We start from the raw sequence: 19,659 nt of genomic DNA, 5'->3' as shown, positions 1-19,659 counted from the left end.
TTACTCAGTTAAAGTTAAAGATCCCTTTCTGGATCGGACTATACATACAGTACTTATTGAATATAGTTTTTATCTATGATTGTCATAGAAAAATCTGTTCACAAGATATTTAGCAGTGAACAAGATGTAAAATACACTTATAGCATTTTGTACTTTTGCAAAAGGATGCAGTTTAAGTAACATAAAGGGAGTTTTGGCAGTCAATGCCTTTTAAACTTCACAAAGACAGATTCACATGACCAAATCTCCTTTTCCAGTTGTGCATAGCCCCTCCAATGTCCCTGTGCATTGTGGGACAAAAGTGTATACCAACAGCACACTAATGTTATGATGATGATGATAATCCTAAAATCTCCAGAATATGTTTTCTTTATAATTGCGTTAAAATTGTATTGCCTTAATTTTGTATTCAACTAAACACACAAAACATACCTTCTTAGGAATATGATCTGGTATGAAATTGTGAAATAGTTTTAAGCACTTGTTGCTTCAGAGAAAAAAAACACAGCTCTCACTCTTGTTTTCTCACTCTTTTTTCCCCCCCCCCCCTTTCTCCAGCCGTGGCAAACCTCTCTTCTTATGTGAGGAGAGGTATCGAGTGTTGGAGCAACAGTGGGTTTCTCACACCTTTGATCACATCAATAAGCGCTGGGGGCCTCACTATAACGGACTCTAAGATCTTCCACTGCAAACAGCAACCCATGACCGGAGAAGATTCTTTTTTTTTCTGGCTTATGTGTCTGCCATCAAAATATTTGGGAACTCTTAACGTGATAAACACAAACATCCCGGTGAGGGTATTGCTGCCACAGCCTCGGTTTATGTGAAGTTTGGTGTACAATCATGCCTAAAGATTAACACGTGTGTTCAAGTGATTTCTTGTGTGGTTTTCAACAGAGAAAAACAGAATTCGGTAAGATCAAAGTGAAAAGCACAACTTTGCCCAAAATTCAATTTGGTGTGGAACAGGCTTTTGAAGCCCGCTGTATTTATTTGGGTTTAAACAAAAAAAATATATCAAGTGCTGAATGTCCCTGCAAAGTCTGATTTACTTTTCGCACCATTTATGATGATGTTAAAGCATATCCCTTTTTATTTATCGAAATGTGCTCTGCTGTGCTGGCATGAGTTTCAACTCCTGAAGAGTGTAGCGATGTTATTGCAATGTGCACTCGTGTTCTACTGACATGAGAGGGTAGGCGGGCGAGTCCACCCATCAACACACTATAGAGTTTATTTGCAAGCGAGCAAAGACTCTTTTTATGGGTCTAGTTGCAATCCATCCTCAGGAATATTTTTTTTTTTTTTTTTTGCTGTTTAAAAATATGTTTTAGATATTTAAATAAATGCTGCTGTTCAATGTTCAGTCATTTTAACTTTTGTGAAGTCTTTTTTTTTTCTAAGGTTGTGCTTTGAGTTTATGATAGATGGCTGGGAATGTTGACTCAAACTCACTTTAATGTTAAAGGAAGGTGTGCGGTCACCTCTTATCACTTATCAAGCTCACTACAGATGTTGTAGTTCTGCCCTATCGCACAGCGCTTCTTTCCCCCAGGTTGGCTCTAAAGACAAAACTCTATGGCCAGTGGAAACACAAAAGAAGACACAACTGGTCATTGAAAAACCTTAAATTAATTCACCAAAACCCTGAAGTTAAACACTTAAGTAGCGTTATTTTTAAGGAAATGTCATTTCACAGTTATGGTGTCCTGGACAAAACTGACACCCATATAAGAGCAGGAATATTTGACCGGTTCTGTCCAAATTCTCTCAAGATATGAAACTCCATGACTCAATTTAATGTTAGCTGCTTACAAAACGAAATGTCAATTCTCCTCACTTGTCCGTGCTGTCTAAAAAAAAAAGTTTCCCCTTCTTACTCTTTTGATTGCCGAGTCCTAACTGCAGTACAGAGCATTTATTGTGATGACTATCCCTTACTCCTGCATCATCTAGGTGTGATTTTAGAGTTGTATTCCAATTTAAAAAAAGATGATCAGACTTGAGTATCTGTTATTCACTGTGCATGACATCCTTTAAGCCACCATTATCTAAGTGTCTTAGCTACTTCATTTTGAGATGATCATCTTTTCTTTTTCCCAGCGAAGGGAAATGTATCCGGTCGTGCCTGTGAGATTAATTTTCAGCGCGCTGCTGATATCAATGACGCCTGGTTATGAAACGCAGACCACATTGTGCTGCATCGAGGAATCTTTACGGAACAGGTTAACACTTGAAAAACCTTCCTCTTGAATTCATGCATGCTGCTTTTCTGGACACTGGTTTCTCCCCTCTTTCTTTATTTACTTTTTCCCACTTTGTAAATGACCGCAACCAAACAGCCAATGAGTAATGGGTGTACATTGTAACTGAAAGCTCTAGTGTGTTCTCCCGTATGAATGAAGCGAGGATACAGTACATTACTGTAGGTGCTGACTCGAGCTTTCTGAGTTTGACCAGAAAGTGTAACTTGGACATTTAATGCAAAATGTAACATATGTGAATAAAATATAAACACACTGATTTTTGTCTTATTTTCTTGTTTTGTGGCCAATTTTATGACTAAAATAAATGACCTTCTACTCTTTCTATTCACCCTAATCATGATGCAACAGATGCAGTGATAAGTATTTTTTTGTGTCTCCTTATGACCATTCAGAACCATTTCTAGCAAGAGAAGAAGTGAATGAGTAATTTACAAGCAACCTGACTGACATGAGTGCTAGATGGAAGTAATATAAAAATAGGATTTCTTGCCACTGCCTCCACCAGCTCCATAAATATTACTTTCTGTTATGACCTTTTCGTTTCTCCCCTAAGTCAACCGATGTGAGCTGGAGTGAGGGAAAAATGCATCCACCTCCAAACTGTGTCCACCAGGGGTCTCAGTTCACTGGAGCTCATCACATCCTGTGACCTTTTTGAATGAATAACTTTAAACAAGAATACAGATTGTGTGAAAAGCTGCTAAATATGTTCAAATTGCCTCAGTACCCACTAGTGAGATTACAGAAATATCAGTGTATGCCAGTTGTAACTGCTAAGGGAAACATTGTGTTATTATAAAACTGAGTAAATGTGTCATCACAGGTATCATGGGATACCTTCATATTGTTTATCCACTGCCCTGTTCATGGTGGGCAGAAATAAGTCTCGCCGTGTGACCGAGTGTTTTGAGGTTAATTGGGTTGAAGTTTCTCAGACAAGGGAGGCCCTTGGTTTAATGACCATGACCACACAAAGCCTCTCTTTCCTGCTAATTAGGCACAAATAATACAATTCTACTATGGATCAGCGGAGGAATTTTATCTGGGTTAAACCATCGAGAATGTGCCACAACTTTTTGATGCTAAGGGATGCTGCGACATGCATCTCTGCACATTTCCTCATTTACTCCCGGTACTGGTCCAGGTAGGTTTACTGCCTCCTCACACACCATGCATACACTATTAAAGGGGACATCCGTCAGCTAAGAGCTTCCGGTCTGCAGGACAACATGCTCAGATGTCTGTATGTTAATAATTAAAACCCTTCATTGAGTAAACAGGGAAATCAGTTCGGATATGTTGCCATGTACGGTAAGCTCAGCTAGACATGAGTTAGTTCGTTAGTTAGTTACAGGAAAGTTACAGTAAACTTTCTGCAGTGTTGTTGACCCAGATACAGAGATGGATGACTGTGGCCAGCTGACATCTGAAACACTTTCCCCTGTTTTACAGATTTTAGAGATGGACACACGGAGGCACCAATCCCAAGGTAGGACTCATGATTTGAGTATTTAGGTAAAATACAAGCCTACACCATCAGCATGTCTAAATTGCTCTAATTCTGTGGATACTTCACTGACAGGCTCACTTTGTGAAATGATCTGCACACAACAGTGCTCATTAACAGTAAACGACTTTGTTTAGCTAACACAGCTTTACATCGTTTTTCATTGAGAGTTTGACTATTTTACTTCATGTCTTCTTCCAGGCTGGTAAAAGGAAAACATCCAAAGTACACATTAAGGGGTTTATTTCACTAAACTCTGTCTATTTGTGTCTGTAGATTCCTCCAAAATTGACATAAACGTATCATTAGATAATGCCTTTTTTGCATATTTTAACATTTAAAAAAAAGTGCATTTGATCCCAAAGTCAGCATTTCAAATTATGCAGGGTACAAATCACTTTTAAGACCAACACATAACTTATATACACTCAAAACACATTATTTTGATAATAATTTAAAGATGATACATTTAATTTGAAATATTGTATTGGTGGGGAAGTATATTATTTTGAAACAACCAGACCAAAAACTCAATTATGTCAGAATGATGCAACAATTTGGTGATAAAATAATACACATGGCTCTTCAATTCAGATTGTGAAATCTTAATCAACTTGAATATAACAGTAAACTTGTTTACTGTGTTGCACTGTACTGTGTTGTCATGACTGTCGATTCTAAAAGAGCTGAGATATTTTTCATCAGATAAGATTTTTGACAGTGCCTTTTTGAGTTGAATTAAATAAATGATATTGTTAGCTTCTTGTTGATAAGGCTGGTGTTTTGTTTATCCAATAATATAATTAAGGTGAATTAATCATGCAGGTGGACTGCTGAGTTTAAGGGACTTTTCTTGTCGTGTGAGGCTTTTGCTGGCAGGGTGAGAACAAGGGCACTGTGCTTTCAGCCTGGCTCGTGGCTCTTGGAGGTTTACTGCAAAGCCTCTTCATATCCCCTTAAAAGGGATTATAGTCCAGAGTTTTTTTCTCTCCACAGACTTACCGAAAGGGTTTACCAAGTGGAGTTCCCGCAAGGCTTTAGCAGAGAGGGTAGGATTGTGCGAGTTTGATGGAAGCAGAAAATTAGATTACTCACTTTTACTTTGCTCTGTTTCAAAGTGACAAAGACATTCCCTGAGCTGCAGCTGTTCACATCATCCAAAGCTGTTTCCACCTCCAACCATCACGGAAACTTGGACTTAAGCAGATGCGGCACAGTAAATGCAAATGTTGGGAGGCCTAATATTTAGCACAAGCATGCTATGCCTTTTACTATTACATTACGTGACCATGTATAGCCTTACACACATTCCTGTGATTTTGAAGTGCAGTTAGATGATGTTGGATTTAAAAAGAATATATACACTTTGCTTTTTCACAGAGCTGCTCTTGAACACCAGACACTATATCCCTTTTTCAGGGAGGCTGACAGTATGGTAAACAAAGGGTAACCTGAGCGCTGCCATCTAGGATCAGTGGTGTCCTGTTCTAAAGCAGCAATGATGCGTCTCCTGTCCATTTAAGAGAACAGCATTTGGAATTTCTCTTTATATTTTGTGACGGAACAGAAAAAAGTCTTTGTGGATGGGATCTAAAGTGGAGAGAATTCATTTTGGAACAATAAACAAAAGAAATGGCATAATGCTAACAAAGCTTGCCAGATTCAGGTTAGCAAACACATTCAACAGAAGTAAAAAAAACAACAAAAAAAACTTTAGTTTTGAAACCGAATTACCATGACCATACACTGTATCAAATATGGATTTAATTTCTGTTACATCTCCCATGGATTGGTGCTTTAATATAACTGACGTACATTTAATTATGAAAGTCCCCAAATCCAGCTTTATAGGTCCCAAGAGAATTATCTAGTAATCAGCAGGGATTAGAAAACAGTTTGAAAAAATTAACGTAACTACTTTCATCTTGCAACCACTTCAGATGTATCATGTGGCCCCTTAAAGTGCCATTGACCCACATATTTGGCACCACTGATCTACTTTACTGTCACTATATGGCCGGAGAAACTTTGTGTGTAAACACCTATACATATTTTATTAGTTTAACAGAAGAGGATTCATAAAATCCCATTCATGTTCTTGATAATGCAATTGCAATGAAATTCAACTTAACTCTTTTGGTTACCCAAGCATTGTAACAACATAATACACAGGAGTGGAAGGTTTTGTTTTATAAATATAGAAACATTGTAAAGGATGCCAGACTATTATGCCAGACTATTATAATATAAACCATTCAAAAACATTGGAATTATGTACATATACATGACTTTCTGGACAGATTGTCCTTGGTTTGATCCTTTTTGCCATAACACACTCCCTATGAATTGCACTGGCGTATAGTATCTACTACTGGTGTACAAGAAACTAAGACGAATCTCTGAGATGAAGTAGAAACAGTTGGATGTGTTAAGAACATCGTGTGCAGAGGGGGAGACAGGCAGCAGTCATGTGACCTAGCAACTATCATGCACTTCCTGGTAACCTGTGTGCAACCTGAGATGCTTCATAACAGCGACCTTTATGAGTGGATACATCTGCCACCTGAATATTTAACAGTCCTGCAGATCAGGTAGCAGATTACTGGTGAATTATTCATCCCTATATTAGCATGAATTAGACGGGAGCATTTTAGTGTGAGGGAGAGACAAACACTTTCACAGAGACAGGTATGTGTGACTTTTGGTTTTATGATCTCAGCTTTATTGATCTTTGAGAAGCATTTTGAATAATGAATAGATGCATGGCCACATTGGGTCTTTGTGTTTGATGTTTGCAGACTTACCATGAAGCAAACATTTTTGTTATGATGATGTTCACATTGAAGCTTGGAGTATTGGTGCTGTGGAGCCTACAATTATAATTAACTGACGCACAACAGCTTGTACTATTTACCTTTTTGAAGACAGTTGTACAGTATTAGACATTAGTCACTAAAAACAATAATGGCTCTCATGTGATCTGCAGCTGCACATCTGAGGCTTCATTTTACAAGTCGTGGGAAAAGGTTGCTATTATCTAATGCAGCAGGTCTTTAGAAACAAAAAGCTGCCGGAGAGGAATATGAGCCTTCTGTTTTATACATTGTTGAAAGTATCCTGGCAACAGGGGACTGGTTATGTGTTCAAAGCACATCGTAGATGCAGACTTATGTTACAAAACGGGTCGACAGTTATAAACGGCAGGTAAACAGATTTGGATCTCTTTGATTAATAAGGGAGGTGTGATGCATTTTTCCCAGATAGTTTAAAATGGGCTATTTACTTCTTAAGCAATCAATGATGGATTGTTAGACTGGAGATGCAACTTGAGGCTAAGTGGTTCAGTAGTTACCTTGTGTAATTATTCTTTCAAGGTGTAATAAACTAAAATAGATTAAAGGTACTTAGGCCAGTGCTGCTATCCCACATGTCTGCCTGAAGGACACAGTGAAGGATATCAGTGCTGCGTATTTCAGCGTCTCCACAGAATGGCGGGATATCCATCTAGAATCTACACGAATGCCATTGCTCAACCTGCATGCACAACAATTCATAAATCTGTCCTCACGTGAGTTGCCACAGCTCCGTAGGTTTAAACATCATTTACGATTTTTTCACATTAATCTGCTGATCTCCACTCCCTCCTCTCAGGGTCATGCAGTCTCTGTGATGTATAACACGTTTATGACAAGTGGTGCAGGCGCAAGATGGTACACCAACATTCCTCTCCATCATGCTAATCTAGAATATGTGTCACTTTGCAAAAATGGGATGCATGTAAGCCAACTTGGCAATATCAGTTCCTTATCCATCATGTAATTCTGTCTCAGTTGTTTTGACACCTAATTCTTTGCATCGTTGGTCTTTTCATGTTTTGTTTGGTCAGGAAAACATCACAAACTAAATAAAGGAGGATTAATATAAGACTCTAGCTGTTGATCATGGATCCTCATAACATTATAATATACAATCTTTTTACATAATGATCATTTCACAAAACAGCGTGGTGCCGGTTCACTGCTCATTCAGCACAGCACTTGTCAAGTTAATCTCTGTCCAATCCAATTGATCCTGAGGAGATTGCACTCCTTAGTGGGCAGTGACAAGGTCCCTGAAGAGAAAGCTAATTCAGTGTGTGTGAACTGTCACTCGTTGCCCGTCCTCTTGACGAAGCAATTTCTGTTGCTATTGGTGCTGCTCTGTGATGATCACAAGAGACTCTTTAGTTGTAATTTTTCTCAGCCTCGATGAGTCAGAAGAAAATAACACTTGCCATGTAAGTAGCGTACTGTCATCTCCAACTACAGCTGTCTGCTTTGTGTTTTTGCTGATCTTTCTCCTGCTTCAACCCGTTAAGTGGCTCTCTTGGCGGGTATAGTCTTTCACTGAGCTGAATGAGAGGGCCCTGTGGAATAAAATAACTCCTCTATACATAAACAACTCCACATAAAGTTTTGAATGCTTTTATTTTAATAACTTGTTTGTCTGTGACGTTGACGAGGTGAAAAGGAGTTTTTTTGTCTTGTCACAACAATGTAAAAGTCTGTGTGTTTCACTGAGGCTCAACTGTTGCCTTGTTCACAAGAAGCTTTTTCTTTGTAGGACAAAGCATTACGTATTAGAAAGGGATTTATTTGTATTCTATTACGTTTGCATGTCACTACAGAGGTATTTCAAACAATCACTCATTGTTGTCATTCATATAAAAACATTTGTTAAGTTTTTTTCATCTGGGATTGTTTATCCTCAGGAGGTCACTGTATGGACTGTATCCATACAAGTCGAGCATGATTGGCATGGAGAACCTAGGCGATCCATCAGATAACTGGGACATAGTGGAGACCATTGGTAAAGGAACGTACGGGAAAGTGTACAGAGTGATCAACAAGAAGGATGGCAGTCAGGCAGCAGTGAAAGTGTTGGACCCGATCAATGTAAGTGACATTTACTGTGATACCTTTTGGAGAATTCAAAACCACTTTGGCTACATCTTGTCAATTTGGATATACCTTCATCATTTATTTAAGATGCATTATTTTCATGCTTGTGTCTTTACGTTGTGTTTCTCCTCATTTTTCTCCAAGTTTTAGTTAAGAGGAATGTCACCTATAAAACACTATTTTCACATACTTACCTATAACCCCTTATAATTCAGCTTCAACCCTGTCTACTGTCTGATATTCTCTTTATGACTCAGCATGTATGCTCAGCCAACCTTCCGTATGTAGTTTGAAAGTACATCTGATATTACTCTATGTGTTAGAGTAGCCCTTAAGCCTTCACTTTGACATCATTTGTTAAGACTGCTAGAAATCATGATTGTGACAGGAAAAAAAGCAAAAGACTAAAACCATTGTGTTTTTCTTTATAACTATGTGATTTGTCTCAGCATGCAAGCCATACAAACCGAGTAAGTTGCCAGTTCCTTTTTCCTCTTCTCCATCTTGATGCAGTTGTTATTGTACTTGATCCAGTGATATATATACTGTATATCTATACATATATCAATGTCTCCCTTTTGTAATTTTTTCCTTTCCTGTTAGGTCTAACAAACCTTTACCAGAAAGTGTAGCTTGGCTATATTTGTGCATTTGTCTGTGTGATAAGAGCGCTGTAGCCTCTGCATTGGCACCGCATTGTGCTAGTGAGTCTTGGTCTGAGGTGTGCTTGTGATTGTGTCAATGGAACAATCCCCATCCTGGCAGTGCTATGCAGCATGATGCTCCCCTGATGGCCGTGAAGATGAAGCTGCCTCCTCTCTCATCCCTCTCCCTGATTAGTCTGCTGACACTATCACTCAGACGTCCAAGAAGAGAAATTCTGCCTCTCTGACTGGTGTTCTTCCCTTCCTCTGAGATTTACTTTGATAGAAAAGCACTCCCGGAAATAGTTTAGCACCCAGGTCCATCCCTTCCTTTATAACCCTATCTAGGAGTCTAATTATAGTCAACCAATTACTTGTTTTCTGTTTCTTAAAATGGAACGCAACCTGAAATAGCCTACAGTTTATTTTAAATGATTTTTCACATTATTTCCATAGCTACAACTCTAGCAATTAAATTATACAATTTTGCCTGTTTTCTGTTGCTGTTTAAAGGATGTGGATGAGGAGATCGAGGCAGAATACAACATCCTGAGTTCCCTGTCCAACCATCCTAATGTGGTGAAGTTTTTTGGCATGTTCTACAAATCAGACAACTTATCAGGTGGACAACTTTGGTTGGTCCTTGAGGTGAGTTCTTCCTACTCTCTAACAGTATCCTATGTTAATGTTAAAAGTGTGCCTGTGTGTCTATTAAAAAAGAAAAGCCCAGCATTTTGGGAAATTTACTTATTTGACTTATGCCAAAAGTAAGATAATAAGATTAATATCACTCTCATGCTAACAGGTATCGTAAATATATGGCTACAGCCGGCGGCAGCTAATTTGCATAGCTTAGCATACAGATTTGAAACGAAGCTAGTCTGACTCTGTTCGCCTCTAAAGCACATTAGCAAATAATTTTACGTACGATATTTTGTTTGTTTAAGCCATACACAAATGTGAAATGTAAAATCTATTTGATATACTTTTGTATGAAGCCAGGCTAGCCTTTTTTCCCTGTTGTGCTAAGCTAGCTAACCAGCTTTTACAGACATGAGTGATATCAGTTATCTTATGTAATCACCTCTTGGCAAGAAGGCAAATAGGCGTATTTCTCACATTTTTAAACGAGTCCTTTGAAGTAAAGTTTTTAGTTTTTGACCACCAGCTCCACTATGGTTGCCTGCATCCAAAACGCTCATAAACCATGATGGCAATGTCATCTTCCTAGTTCCTACCATAGTTCCTACATTGCTAGCTAGTTTGTAGTTTGCTACGTTCATTTAGCCAAAATAAATAGCTGCAAAAAATGTCAACACTGTTTGAGATTGACATTTATTTTTACAGCTTGTTCTGAACATAATTATAACAGTTTTAAAATCTCTCTTTGAACTATGAAAAAAACATGTGAATCATTCATTAAGATAACATTTCACAAATGTAATTAGCTAATTAGGACTGCATTTCAATTTACACAAAGCTAATGCACTTCTTTTTTTAATTTTATTTACATCATAGACTGACAAAATATTGTTAAAGTCAACTTTGCAAGTATTTTATGAGGTTGAAACCGTATTAGCTCTGAATGTGAACATGTATGTGTTGTATAAATTGTATTTGTCTTCTCAGAAATGTGGTTGTTTAATTGAGCTCTTAAACTTGTAAAATGGTCCTTAGTTTGTCAAGGCCACCCACATCTACATGACTGTTGATGCTATCATGCTGCCATGTGTTGCTGCATTGCTTCCTCTTGTGTGTGTGGGCTAGCTCTCTCCATGAATCATAATCTACAGTGTTGAGTGATGGACGAGTCACTGGAGTTTCTCTGTTTCCCTCCCAGCTGTGCAACGGCGGCTCTGTGACAGAACTCATCAAAGGCCTGCTCATGCGCAGCCAGTGTCTGCAGGAGCCCGTTATTGCATACATCTTATACAGCGCCCTCTTGGTAAGTTGGCCCACTGCAAAGCTGTTAATGTTATGCAGGAGGCGGGATGCAAACATGTAATGGGCGTGCTGAGTATTCATTTCAGCAGGGATTGTGTGGCAGGCTGTAATGAATCATGTCTCACCTTCTGAACATCTGTGGGAGTTATTTTATCAAGTTTATACTGCATAACCCTTTTGATATGTGAATTTATACCTATAACAAACGACAAAAAAATTCACGTTGATTTTATTCTGAGCACCTTTTCCTTTTTTCATCCAGGGTCTTCAGCATTTGCACAACAACCGGATCATCCATCGTGACGTCAAAGGCAACAACATCCTCCTGACATCCGAAGGAGGAGTTAAACTCGTTGACTTTGGTAATGGCCTTTGAGAGATTCAATTTAGCCAATTCAGGGTCTGCTGGAAAGATACCAACCCACCTAGCTCTGAGAAATGTCTCTTAGCTTTATCTTGTCTTTGAGATCCATTGCCAGATAAATGAAGCACTTTTGGTATTTGATTGATCTATGAAAAGTGTCAGCAGCACATCCGCACAACGTTGTTTCTGAAGGCAAACACAATCGCAGGATAAATCATTTTATGTGCCGCACACTTTAGTCCCCTGCTCACCATAACATCTTTTTATTTCATGGACCGTAGCCTTAACCCAAGGCTATTATTGCTCATTTAAATTGCATTATTTGATCCTTTGCATATTAAAAGAAAGCTGTTATGGCAAATGACTTTGAGTCACCCTTAGGCATGTTTATGTCCTCTGTGTCGTGGAGATGAAGTGGACTCATGCTGATAAAAATCTGTCCTACATAATTTGAAATGATTATAGCCCATTATTATTTCTGCTTGGCAGGCTGCCACGCTAAATTATATGCCAGGATTTATTGATTCATTCACATGTGAGACTCTATCACACATTTATTTTCTTAGCAAATCAAACTGATTAACGTACAAACCTTAAATTATATTTAAAACATCTATATTTCCTTCTTTTATTTTTTAGGTGTTTCAGCTCAACTGACCAGTGCACGATTGCGGAGGAACACATCAGTCGGGACTCCGTTTTGGATGGCTCCTGAGGTCAGTGGCTACGCTTCAGTTAACACACACATGTTCCTCCATAATTATGCATCAGTAAAATATCACACATGCTTAAGTGCCTAATTGAACATTTTAAATGAGCGAAATCTCTTATATATGCCACAAAGACTGGGAGAGAGGCTCAGTTATTTCTGTGTGACTCTCCCCTGTGTCATTGTGTATTCCTCTCCACGGTTGCAGCTCTTGAGGTCGCCTCAAGGTTAATAGCTGGGAGTCTGTGGCCCCTTCGGCTGACTCTTTGGCAGAAATGAGGTGCTGCTGCGAGGGAGGAACCTCACAGGCAATTAGAATAAACTCGGCTGTTAAATGTAGTGTCATTTATATTGTCAGTGTGACGGAGGAGCTCATAGCACCAGCAACTGAACTGAAGTGTTTAAAAAGTCCATAAATATAGATCTTTGTAACCCTGCCAGCTTTTTGTCAGCATGTAAGAGAGTGATATAACAAGGGAGTGAAATGCAGCTTTATGGTCCTTTTAAACAGATTTTGTTAATTTATTACTACATTATATGTCTAAGGTGAAATCGTTAGTGCTTGAATGTTTTCTTATCTAGAATTTGACATGATTTACAGGAGATGTGAGTTAATCCCAGCTCACTGGCAATTGAGCCATTATCCATTATGTGTTTTTGAATGTTGGCCCCGGAACATATGAGTTGTTCAGATGGTGACTGCTCCGTTGTATTGCTAGGTCATAGCCTGTGAGCAGCAGTACGACTACTCTTACGATGCCCGCTGTGATGTGTGGTCGCTCGGCATCACAGCCATCGAGCTGGCAGATGGAGATCCCCCACTGTCTGAGATGCATCCAGTCAAAGCTCTCTTCAAGATCCCGCGGTGAGTCCACTAGAGGGCGCTCCTCCCACACAGCTGGAGGCTACACACACAGACGCTCAAATACAGCTTTCCATTATGTCAGGAGAACAATGGAAAACTGGATTTGACAATAGAGGTGATGAAAAAAATGGCTTCCTTGGCAACTCAAATTGAAATTCAGGAAAGGAAAGTTGAACTGGATATTTGTGGTTGCATCCATGTTTGTTATTGCTATTGCATGTTAATGTTTCCAATCTGAAAGGCAGCATCTGCTGAATAATCAGTGTTTAAAATCTGCATCATCAAAAAAAATGTAGCAGTGTTTCGCCTTAAAATGTATGCAGTGATTCAATCTGTAAAAATATTCACTGCTGGAGACGGTATGTGTCTGATGATCATTTGAGAGCTTAGTGGCTACACGCGGTTGACCTTTTGTTATCAGCACAATCGCGCAATTATCTCTCAGTTAGGTAGAGATATGCCCTTCTGATTGCAATTTGCATTGGTGATTAGCTCCATTCACATTGAGATGAGGCTGTCACCTCCTCCCCGTCACAATGTTATCTCCTCCCTGCCAAGCCAGAGGAGGAACATGCATGGCTTGTGTGGCAGGAATTACGGAGCTAACGCAGCATTTCATCAGCACCAAATACAACCAGAATTTTAAAATAATTACAAGAGCAAGGACGGTTTGGTATAATGAATGCTACTAATTCAACATTAGGGGTTTCTCAGATGTGTGCCTTATAACCAATCACATTTTTTGGGGAGTAGACAGAGCAACCTTGAACTGGATAAGTGGTTTCTGTCAAGCTGTTTTTCTTATCAAACAATAGCCATAATAAGACGGGGGGAAATGCATTTCCCATGTCATATGTCCAATCCTATTTAATTACCACTGATTTTTTGAAAATTCTCTTCGACTTTGGGATAACTAGGATGTTGATAGAATTGGACATACATTTCCAACTGTCTTTGATCCAATCAAAATAGATGTTTTGCCCTTTTGGTTTGAATTGGGGCTCTAAAGGCTTGGCGGTTGTGGTATAAATCACAGCAAATGTGTTGAACCGTGAAATTATTCTGTTAACATGTCATTTATCTCAAATATATCTTCCCATCACTGCTGCTCAGGAGACACAATCACCAGGAAATGTGGTGTAAATTATGACTCCTGTGTGAATGGCTTTCTAAATAGGGAAATGTGTTTCACCTTCTGGCTTTAACTGCCGGTGAGAGTGATTCATGATGAAACCATCTGAGATTCATCTTCACAGGTTTCAAAGTATTGTCCTTGGGTAGTCCATGTTTTATGAAACCATGCAAGCACTAAAACATACAATAGGCATATTCTTCATTCTGATGTTATACAGTTGCACACAGTAATGTTTCCAGGCTCTAAAAGCTTCACTGTCATGCAGTTCTCTGAAACACATCTACATAGCCAACAAGAAATGTGTGAGATATAATATAAAAGATTATTTATACAAAACAATTATCCCAGTTGTGATTAATATTATACATTTTCCCATTTTTTTTAAAGTCACGGTACTTTTTCACCTGCCCATGATGCTGCTATTTATACTTCTTTTATTTTTGTGAGATTACCACTTGATAGAATCTCTCAAGTTTAAACGGCTCCGCGTGACGACCAAATAAATACTCTTTGCTATCCCCACTCTGACTCCAGGGGCCAGCAGCAAATAGCCATTATGTCACCGTTTTAGTTGTGCTACGGGAAACCTGCACAGGTGGAAATACGTCTCGTCCCCGCAGGCTATAAACGATAAGAGGAGCTCTGATATCTGTCAGAGGGGAAGCTGATGAGCTCCATGAATTAGGGTCACCTTGGTGCGTGGTCTGTTTGTGCTTCAGAAATATCTCATGCTTAATGAGCCGAGACGTACCGCCCATCCATGCATATGTTTAAATCTCAGGTAGATCATTCTGCTTTTTTCTGAGGCTTCGGTTTAATGTCAAGTTTAATCCAAGGATCTTGTGATTTGGCTCTTTGTTATGATTACAAGTAATTGAGTGTTACAGTGCATACAACAAATATGTGATGTGTTGGCCATGAATAAAGGTAACGGAGCATGTCAGAGGGTAAAGTTGTAAAATCATCAACTGCAAAATTAATTACATACACTCAGAACAAAGATGGTGATATTTATTAAGCGGTAAGGTTAATCGCTTCCACCAACTCTCTCTATGTCATATCGGCCCACAGTGTCTAGAGTCATTCCAAAGTGTGTGTAAAATGCGTTGTAAAGGTTAGTGGCAATTGGCAAAGACGTCCCAAGGTTGTGTTTATTCGGCCAGATCCCTGTAGATATTAGCCACATATTTAACAGTACGTGTATGTGTCTGAGCGGGGAGCATAACGAACGAGATAGAAGATAGAAGTAAATGATGGCTTGTCAGAGGCAACAAAGGATAATCAAATCACGAGGCCCAGGGAGAGAAACTCAGACCAGCGTGCTGGTGAGAGACAGCTCGTCGTGGAAAAGCCTGAGTTAGAATCTGTGGAGCAGAACAGCCAAGAGTAGAGAGTGAGGGATATCAGTGCTGTTTCTGATACACAACAAAGTCTTTCGAAGAGGTGGACATCAAGAAGTGAGCTAGAGTTATGTCTGGCCCGTGTGTTGAAGGGTGTGTTACATCCACATATTACTCAACCATGTGGATATACTATAATTACACATTTGTTTGCATTGCTTGACACTCCTTTTTTAAATCTTCGCCTTGCAAAGATGGTCGTAGAAAATCCTTTATTCATCATACTGTAGGAGCATAGTGCAATGCCGGCGCTGAGAGCAAGGTAGATAAGTCAGCATACTAACAAGCTCACAATGACAATGCTACTCACATCTAGCTAATCATTAAGCAAAGAATAACTGCGGCTGATGGAAGTATTTTGTCATACAGTAGTATTGAACTAGTTGCTTAGTCAATTTCTCTGAGACTCAGAAAGTCTTTTGGCAAAAACAAATCAACAGCAGTGAAATATTATTCTCCTGAATTGATTACGATTAATAACTTAGAAATAATGTGGATGTGGAATCTGTGTAAAGCCTGTCGGTAATTCTATCAACACATTGCCGGTTGTTATGCAAGACAAACAATCCTCTAAAGAACTCTCATGGTTTTGATTTCCATTTTAAGTAAAGAAAAAAGTGACGTGACAAAACACCTTAATGTCACAGATTTCCCATTGAAACACCACGATGCAGTCTTGACCCTTCACAACAGAGCATTGTCTGGTTGGATGATTTTCAATCATGAGTAAAGGCTTTAACATCTCCGCCTTTGATGTTGTTGTTTTACTGCTATGTCAGGTGTCCAGGAGCTGCAGCTTGGTGACGTTGCCGCCAAAGACATGATAAATGTAGCAGTAGATCTGTGCGTTCAAGCATGTATGTGCAAAAGAGGGCTGGTGCTCTGTCTGCGGTGACGGATGAGTGGAAATGTTTAAGCGAGTGTTCTGTTCGCTGAATAAGTCTTTATTTTGAACCCTTGAAGTCATTCTCTGTTAAGCCTGCAAAGGCCACTGTGTTTCTGCTTCAAGATACCTACTTCCTATTTTTCACTTTAAACAAGGAAGGTTAAGATAAGATGGAGCTTTATTATGTTCTGCAAGGAACCTTGAAGAAGGGTTTACAGTATATTTCCATTTCATTACATCGCTAAACAGAAATAACTGTTGCCTTGTTTTGATAATGTAATCAGTTTCATGCTGTCTGGTATGGAATGACTAGAGAAATCATTTTGATATGTCAATGATGAAAATGATGATGATTCAAATCCTTTAAAGGGTTTCTTTTGAGTGACAATAGAGCGCTATATGGACAGACTTCAAGTAAGGAAGCACGCACAATACTGAATAAAGTGTAGCAGTGAAAGACTGGATTGCAATGAAGAAAAAATAACAATGCTTTTCTACATATGGAAAAAGGAATGATACATTTTGCACTTGGAGTCTTCAGATATTCCATTGGCCTGATATTTGTCTTCCTTCATGGCTTAGTACCAGCCGTCAAGTGCTGTTGACACCTCAGTGATTTTGCCTCAATCCACTCGAGGAACGTGTGACAGTACAAGCTCTGCCTGGACCTAGATTTGAATAAGCCATTTGTGTTTACAATAAGAGCCCGCACTCCCACGAATAGTGAAAGAAAATACTGCCTGAATTTGCTAAGCACAATGAGCGCACTTGACAGTGTTATCAGCAGTGTGCTGCTATATTGACTTTCTAATGTATAAGCAGTATGGTACAACATCAAGGCGAGAACGTGTCTTCAGGCTCATATTAGAGGTTGCATTTAAGCAGTCAGTTACCGGCTTTGATCTGCACTTTGGAAAGGATTGCCTGTCTGACTCCTTATCAAAGACTCCTCTAACGTAGTGCTGCGGAAAATGACAGATTTCCTACCCCAACTTCTTCTCCTCCTCTTTGAAAAAAAGGATGTTATGTATGTTGTCGTTTAATGTGTAGCTGCCTTTACCGCTGGTTTGTTTGTAATAAGCAAAATGAACCAAATCCATGCAGTTTTTTCTCCTTTTACACCTGAGATTTCGTGTTCTACCTGTCTGTCAGTCTGTGAAACAACCAATGTGAACTTATTAATACAGTTAATAATGTCAGGAGCAGGTCTGTCTGTGTTTGGCTGACAGTGACTTAGGGCCCAGCCTCCAGGTGTCAGACCTGCATCTCGCTGTGGAGACGACAGCGTCCAGCCTTGGCTCCTCACACAGACCTGCCTCATGTCATCGAGCGCACTTGAAAAGTGTTAGCCTCATTATAGATGGCCTCCGTAAATGCTGCTGACAGAGGTGTAACTAGCTGCCATAAGTTTGGCTCCCAATGGCAGATGCTTGCTGCCAGACAGTGGAGGAGCTGTTATCATTTGTCACTTTTTCTGTGGCTGCCACAGACCTGGACCCAGACCAGCTCGTCCTTGCACCAGAAACTCTCTCAGGAGTCTGGCGGTCACACTCCGCCTGCCAGCGATCATTTGTCAGTTAACTCAGGAGACAAGCGTTACTTTTCACTGATGATCATGGCGCTATCTGAATGCATTTAAATGAAACAACGGTTTCTTAAATATTATGCTGACTTTTGTATGTGTGATTTTGTTTCAGGAACCCCTCCCCTACATTACGGAATCCAGAGCAGTGGTGCAGAAGTTTTTGCCATTTCATCGGCCAGTAAGTGTCCTCTAACTTCAACCTGTCAACCTTTACCCTCAGGTGTTTTCTAAAAATGGCTATGAAAGCACACAGCAACACTTGACGTCTAAAAAAGTGCTGGAGCAATACTAAAGAAGGTGGATTAGGTTTTTTAGAAAACAAAACATTGGCAAATAAGTATTTATTAATTCATTTCATCAACACAAATAGTATTTTTGGTAAGAATCCCTCAAAGTGTTTAGTTAATACTGTCATTTTGTCAATAAATAATGATATGGTAAGATATGTGTGGTGCGGAGGCGGGGTAGAGTGGGAGGTGTTATGGCTTGGGGAGGAGAACTAAATATACATTTGTATTTACAGTATAATGTAATAAGATGTTTGAACATACTAAAAAAACAAACATATATGGCATATGTCCAAAATGAAATGATGGAGATAACCTTGTTTTTTCTTTTTTATATAGACACAGCTGAACATGAGCTTTAGCACATTGTCAGCAGGGGGGGTGCACATGTAAACATAAAGGGGAATTTATATTTTATAGCCAGATCTTATCAACCCTCTGTTCATAGTCTTTCATTTGTGTAAATCTGCCACAGAGGAACAAACTAATTCACCTGAGTTATTATCAGGTCTATCCCGGGCCCAGATAACTTATCATTTCCCCCTCTGTGCAAAGCTAATAATGTCAGAGGGGGCTTGTAAGGGTTGCTCGGAATATACAACCGTAATATCTACCGCACAGAGGTGTGTGAGTCCGAACCATAATGAGAAAATAAAATTCAATTTGTGTGGGCATGGTTTCCAGCTAGCATAGGCTTGCATTGAAATGCATTAACTGGAAAGCAGTAATTGAAAAAACAAACCGACCATCTGCCTTGAAGGCGTGTTTGCTTTTTCTCGTGTCACTTGAATTATTGATTGCTCAGGACAGAGGCGAGGCATATGCCAACACACATTGTTGCGAAATCAGTTGACGCAGCTTTTACAAGTGTAATTGCAATGATTTTAAATGAATACTTTTTTGGATTGCAACTCTATAATCTATGTTAATGGATTGTGTGAGATGATATCCTCCACAAACAAAGCGCAGCAGGGTTCCCTGTGGGGAGGCTGGACAATGTTATCAAGCTTTGCCGGCTGTTTGGGAAGCCTGTGTGTGTGTAGGGGAAACTGAGGTGGTGGTGGGGGGGGGGTCGGGATAATAAATCCATCACCAGCATTTGCACTTGTGTAGCCAGAGAGCTGAC

General features: G+C 39.4%; 2 protein-coding genes across 5 annotated transcripts in view; both read left to right on the top strand.

The window, feature by feature from the left end:
* The window catches only part of ubr3 (ubiquitin protein ligase E3 component n-recognin 3), a 37,261-nt gene extending 34,738 nt beyond the window's left edge, over window positions 1-2,523 (top strand). Inside the window, 1 exon segment of the mRNA XM_079662462.1 lies at window positions 559-2,523. Coding sequence (XP_079518588.1) covers window positions 559-676 — 118 coding nt within the window. The 3' untranslated portion in view covers window positions 677-2,523.
* An 802-nt stretch (window positions 2,524-3,325) lies between these two features.
* Window positions 3,326-19,659, top strand: part of myo3b (myosin IIIB) — a gene marked incomplete at its 3' end in the record, with an annotated part of 60,414 nt that continues 44,080 nt past the window's right edge. For 2 of the 4 annotated variants that reach the window (XM_079663984.1, XM_079663985.1), the window contains exons 1-9: window positions 3,326-3,411; window positions 3,720-3,756; window positions 8,525-8,708; window positions 9,872-10,006; window positions 11,199-11,303; window positions 11,565-11,664; window positions 12,306-12,382; window positions 13,095-13,240; window positions 18,359-18,424. In XM_079663984.1, coding sequence (XP_079520110.1) covers window positions 3,357-3,411; window positions 3,720-3,756; window positions 8,525-8,708; window positions 9,872-10,006; window positions 11,199-11,303; window positions 11,565-11,664; window positions 12,306-12,382; window positions 13,095-13,240; window positions 18,359-18,424 — 905 coding nt within the window. In that variant the 5' untranslated portion in view covers window positions 3,326-3,356. Of the gene's footprint in view, window positions 3,412-3,719; window positions 3,757-8,524; window positions 8,709-9,163; window positions 9,185-9,871; window positions 10,007-11,198; window positions 11,304-11,564; window positions 11,665-12,305; window positions 12,383-13,094; window positions 13,245-18,358; window positions 18,425-19,659 lie in introns of those variants that run through there. The other 2 variants (XM_079663982.1, XM_079663983.1) reach the window with 2 other exon arrangements.

This window comes from Notothenia rossii (assembly GCF_949606895.1).
Source record: "Notothenia rossii genome assembly, chromosome: 2".
Lineage (NCBI taxonomy): Eukaryota > Metazoa > Chordata > Actinopteri > Perciformes > Nototheniidae > Notothenia > Notothenia rossii.
This window is presented reverse-complemented; position numbering and strand designations above follow the sequence as displayed.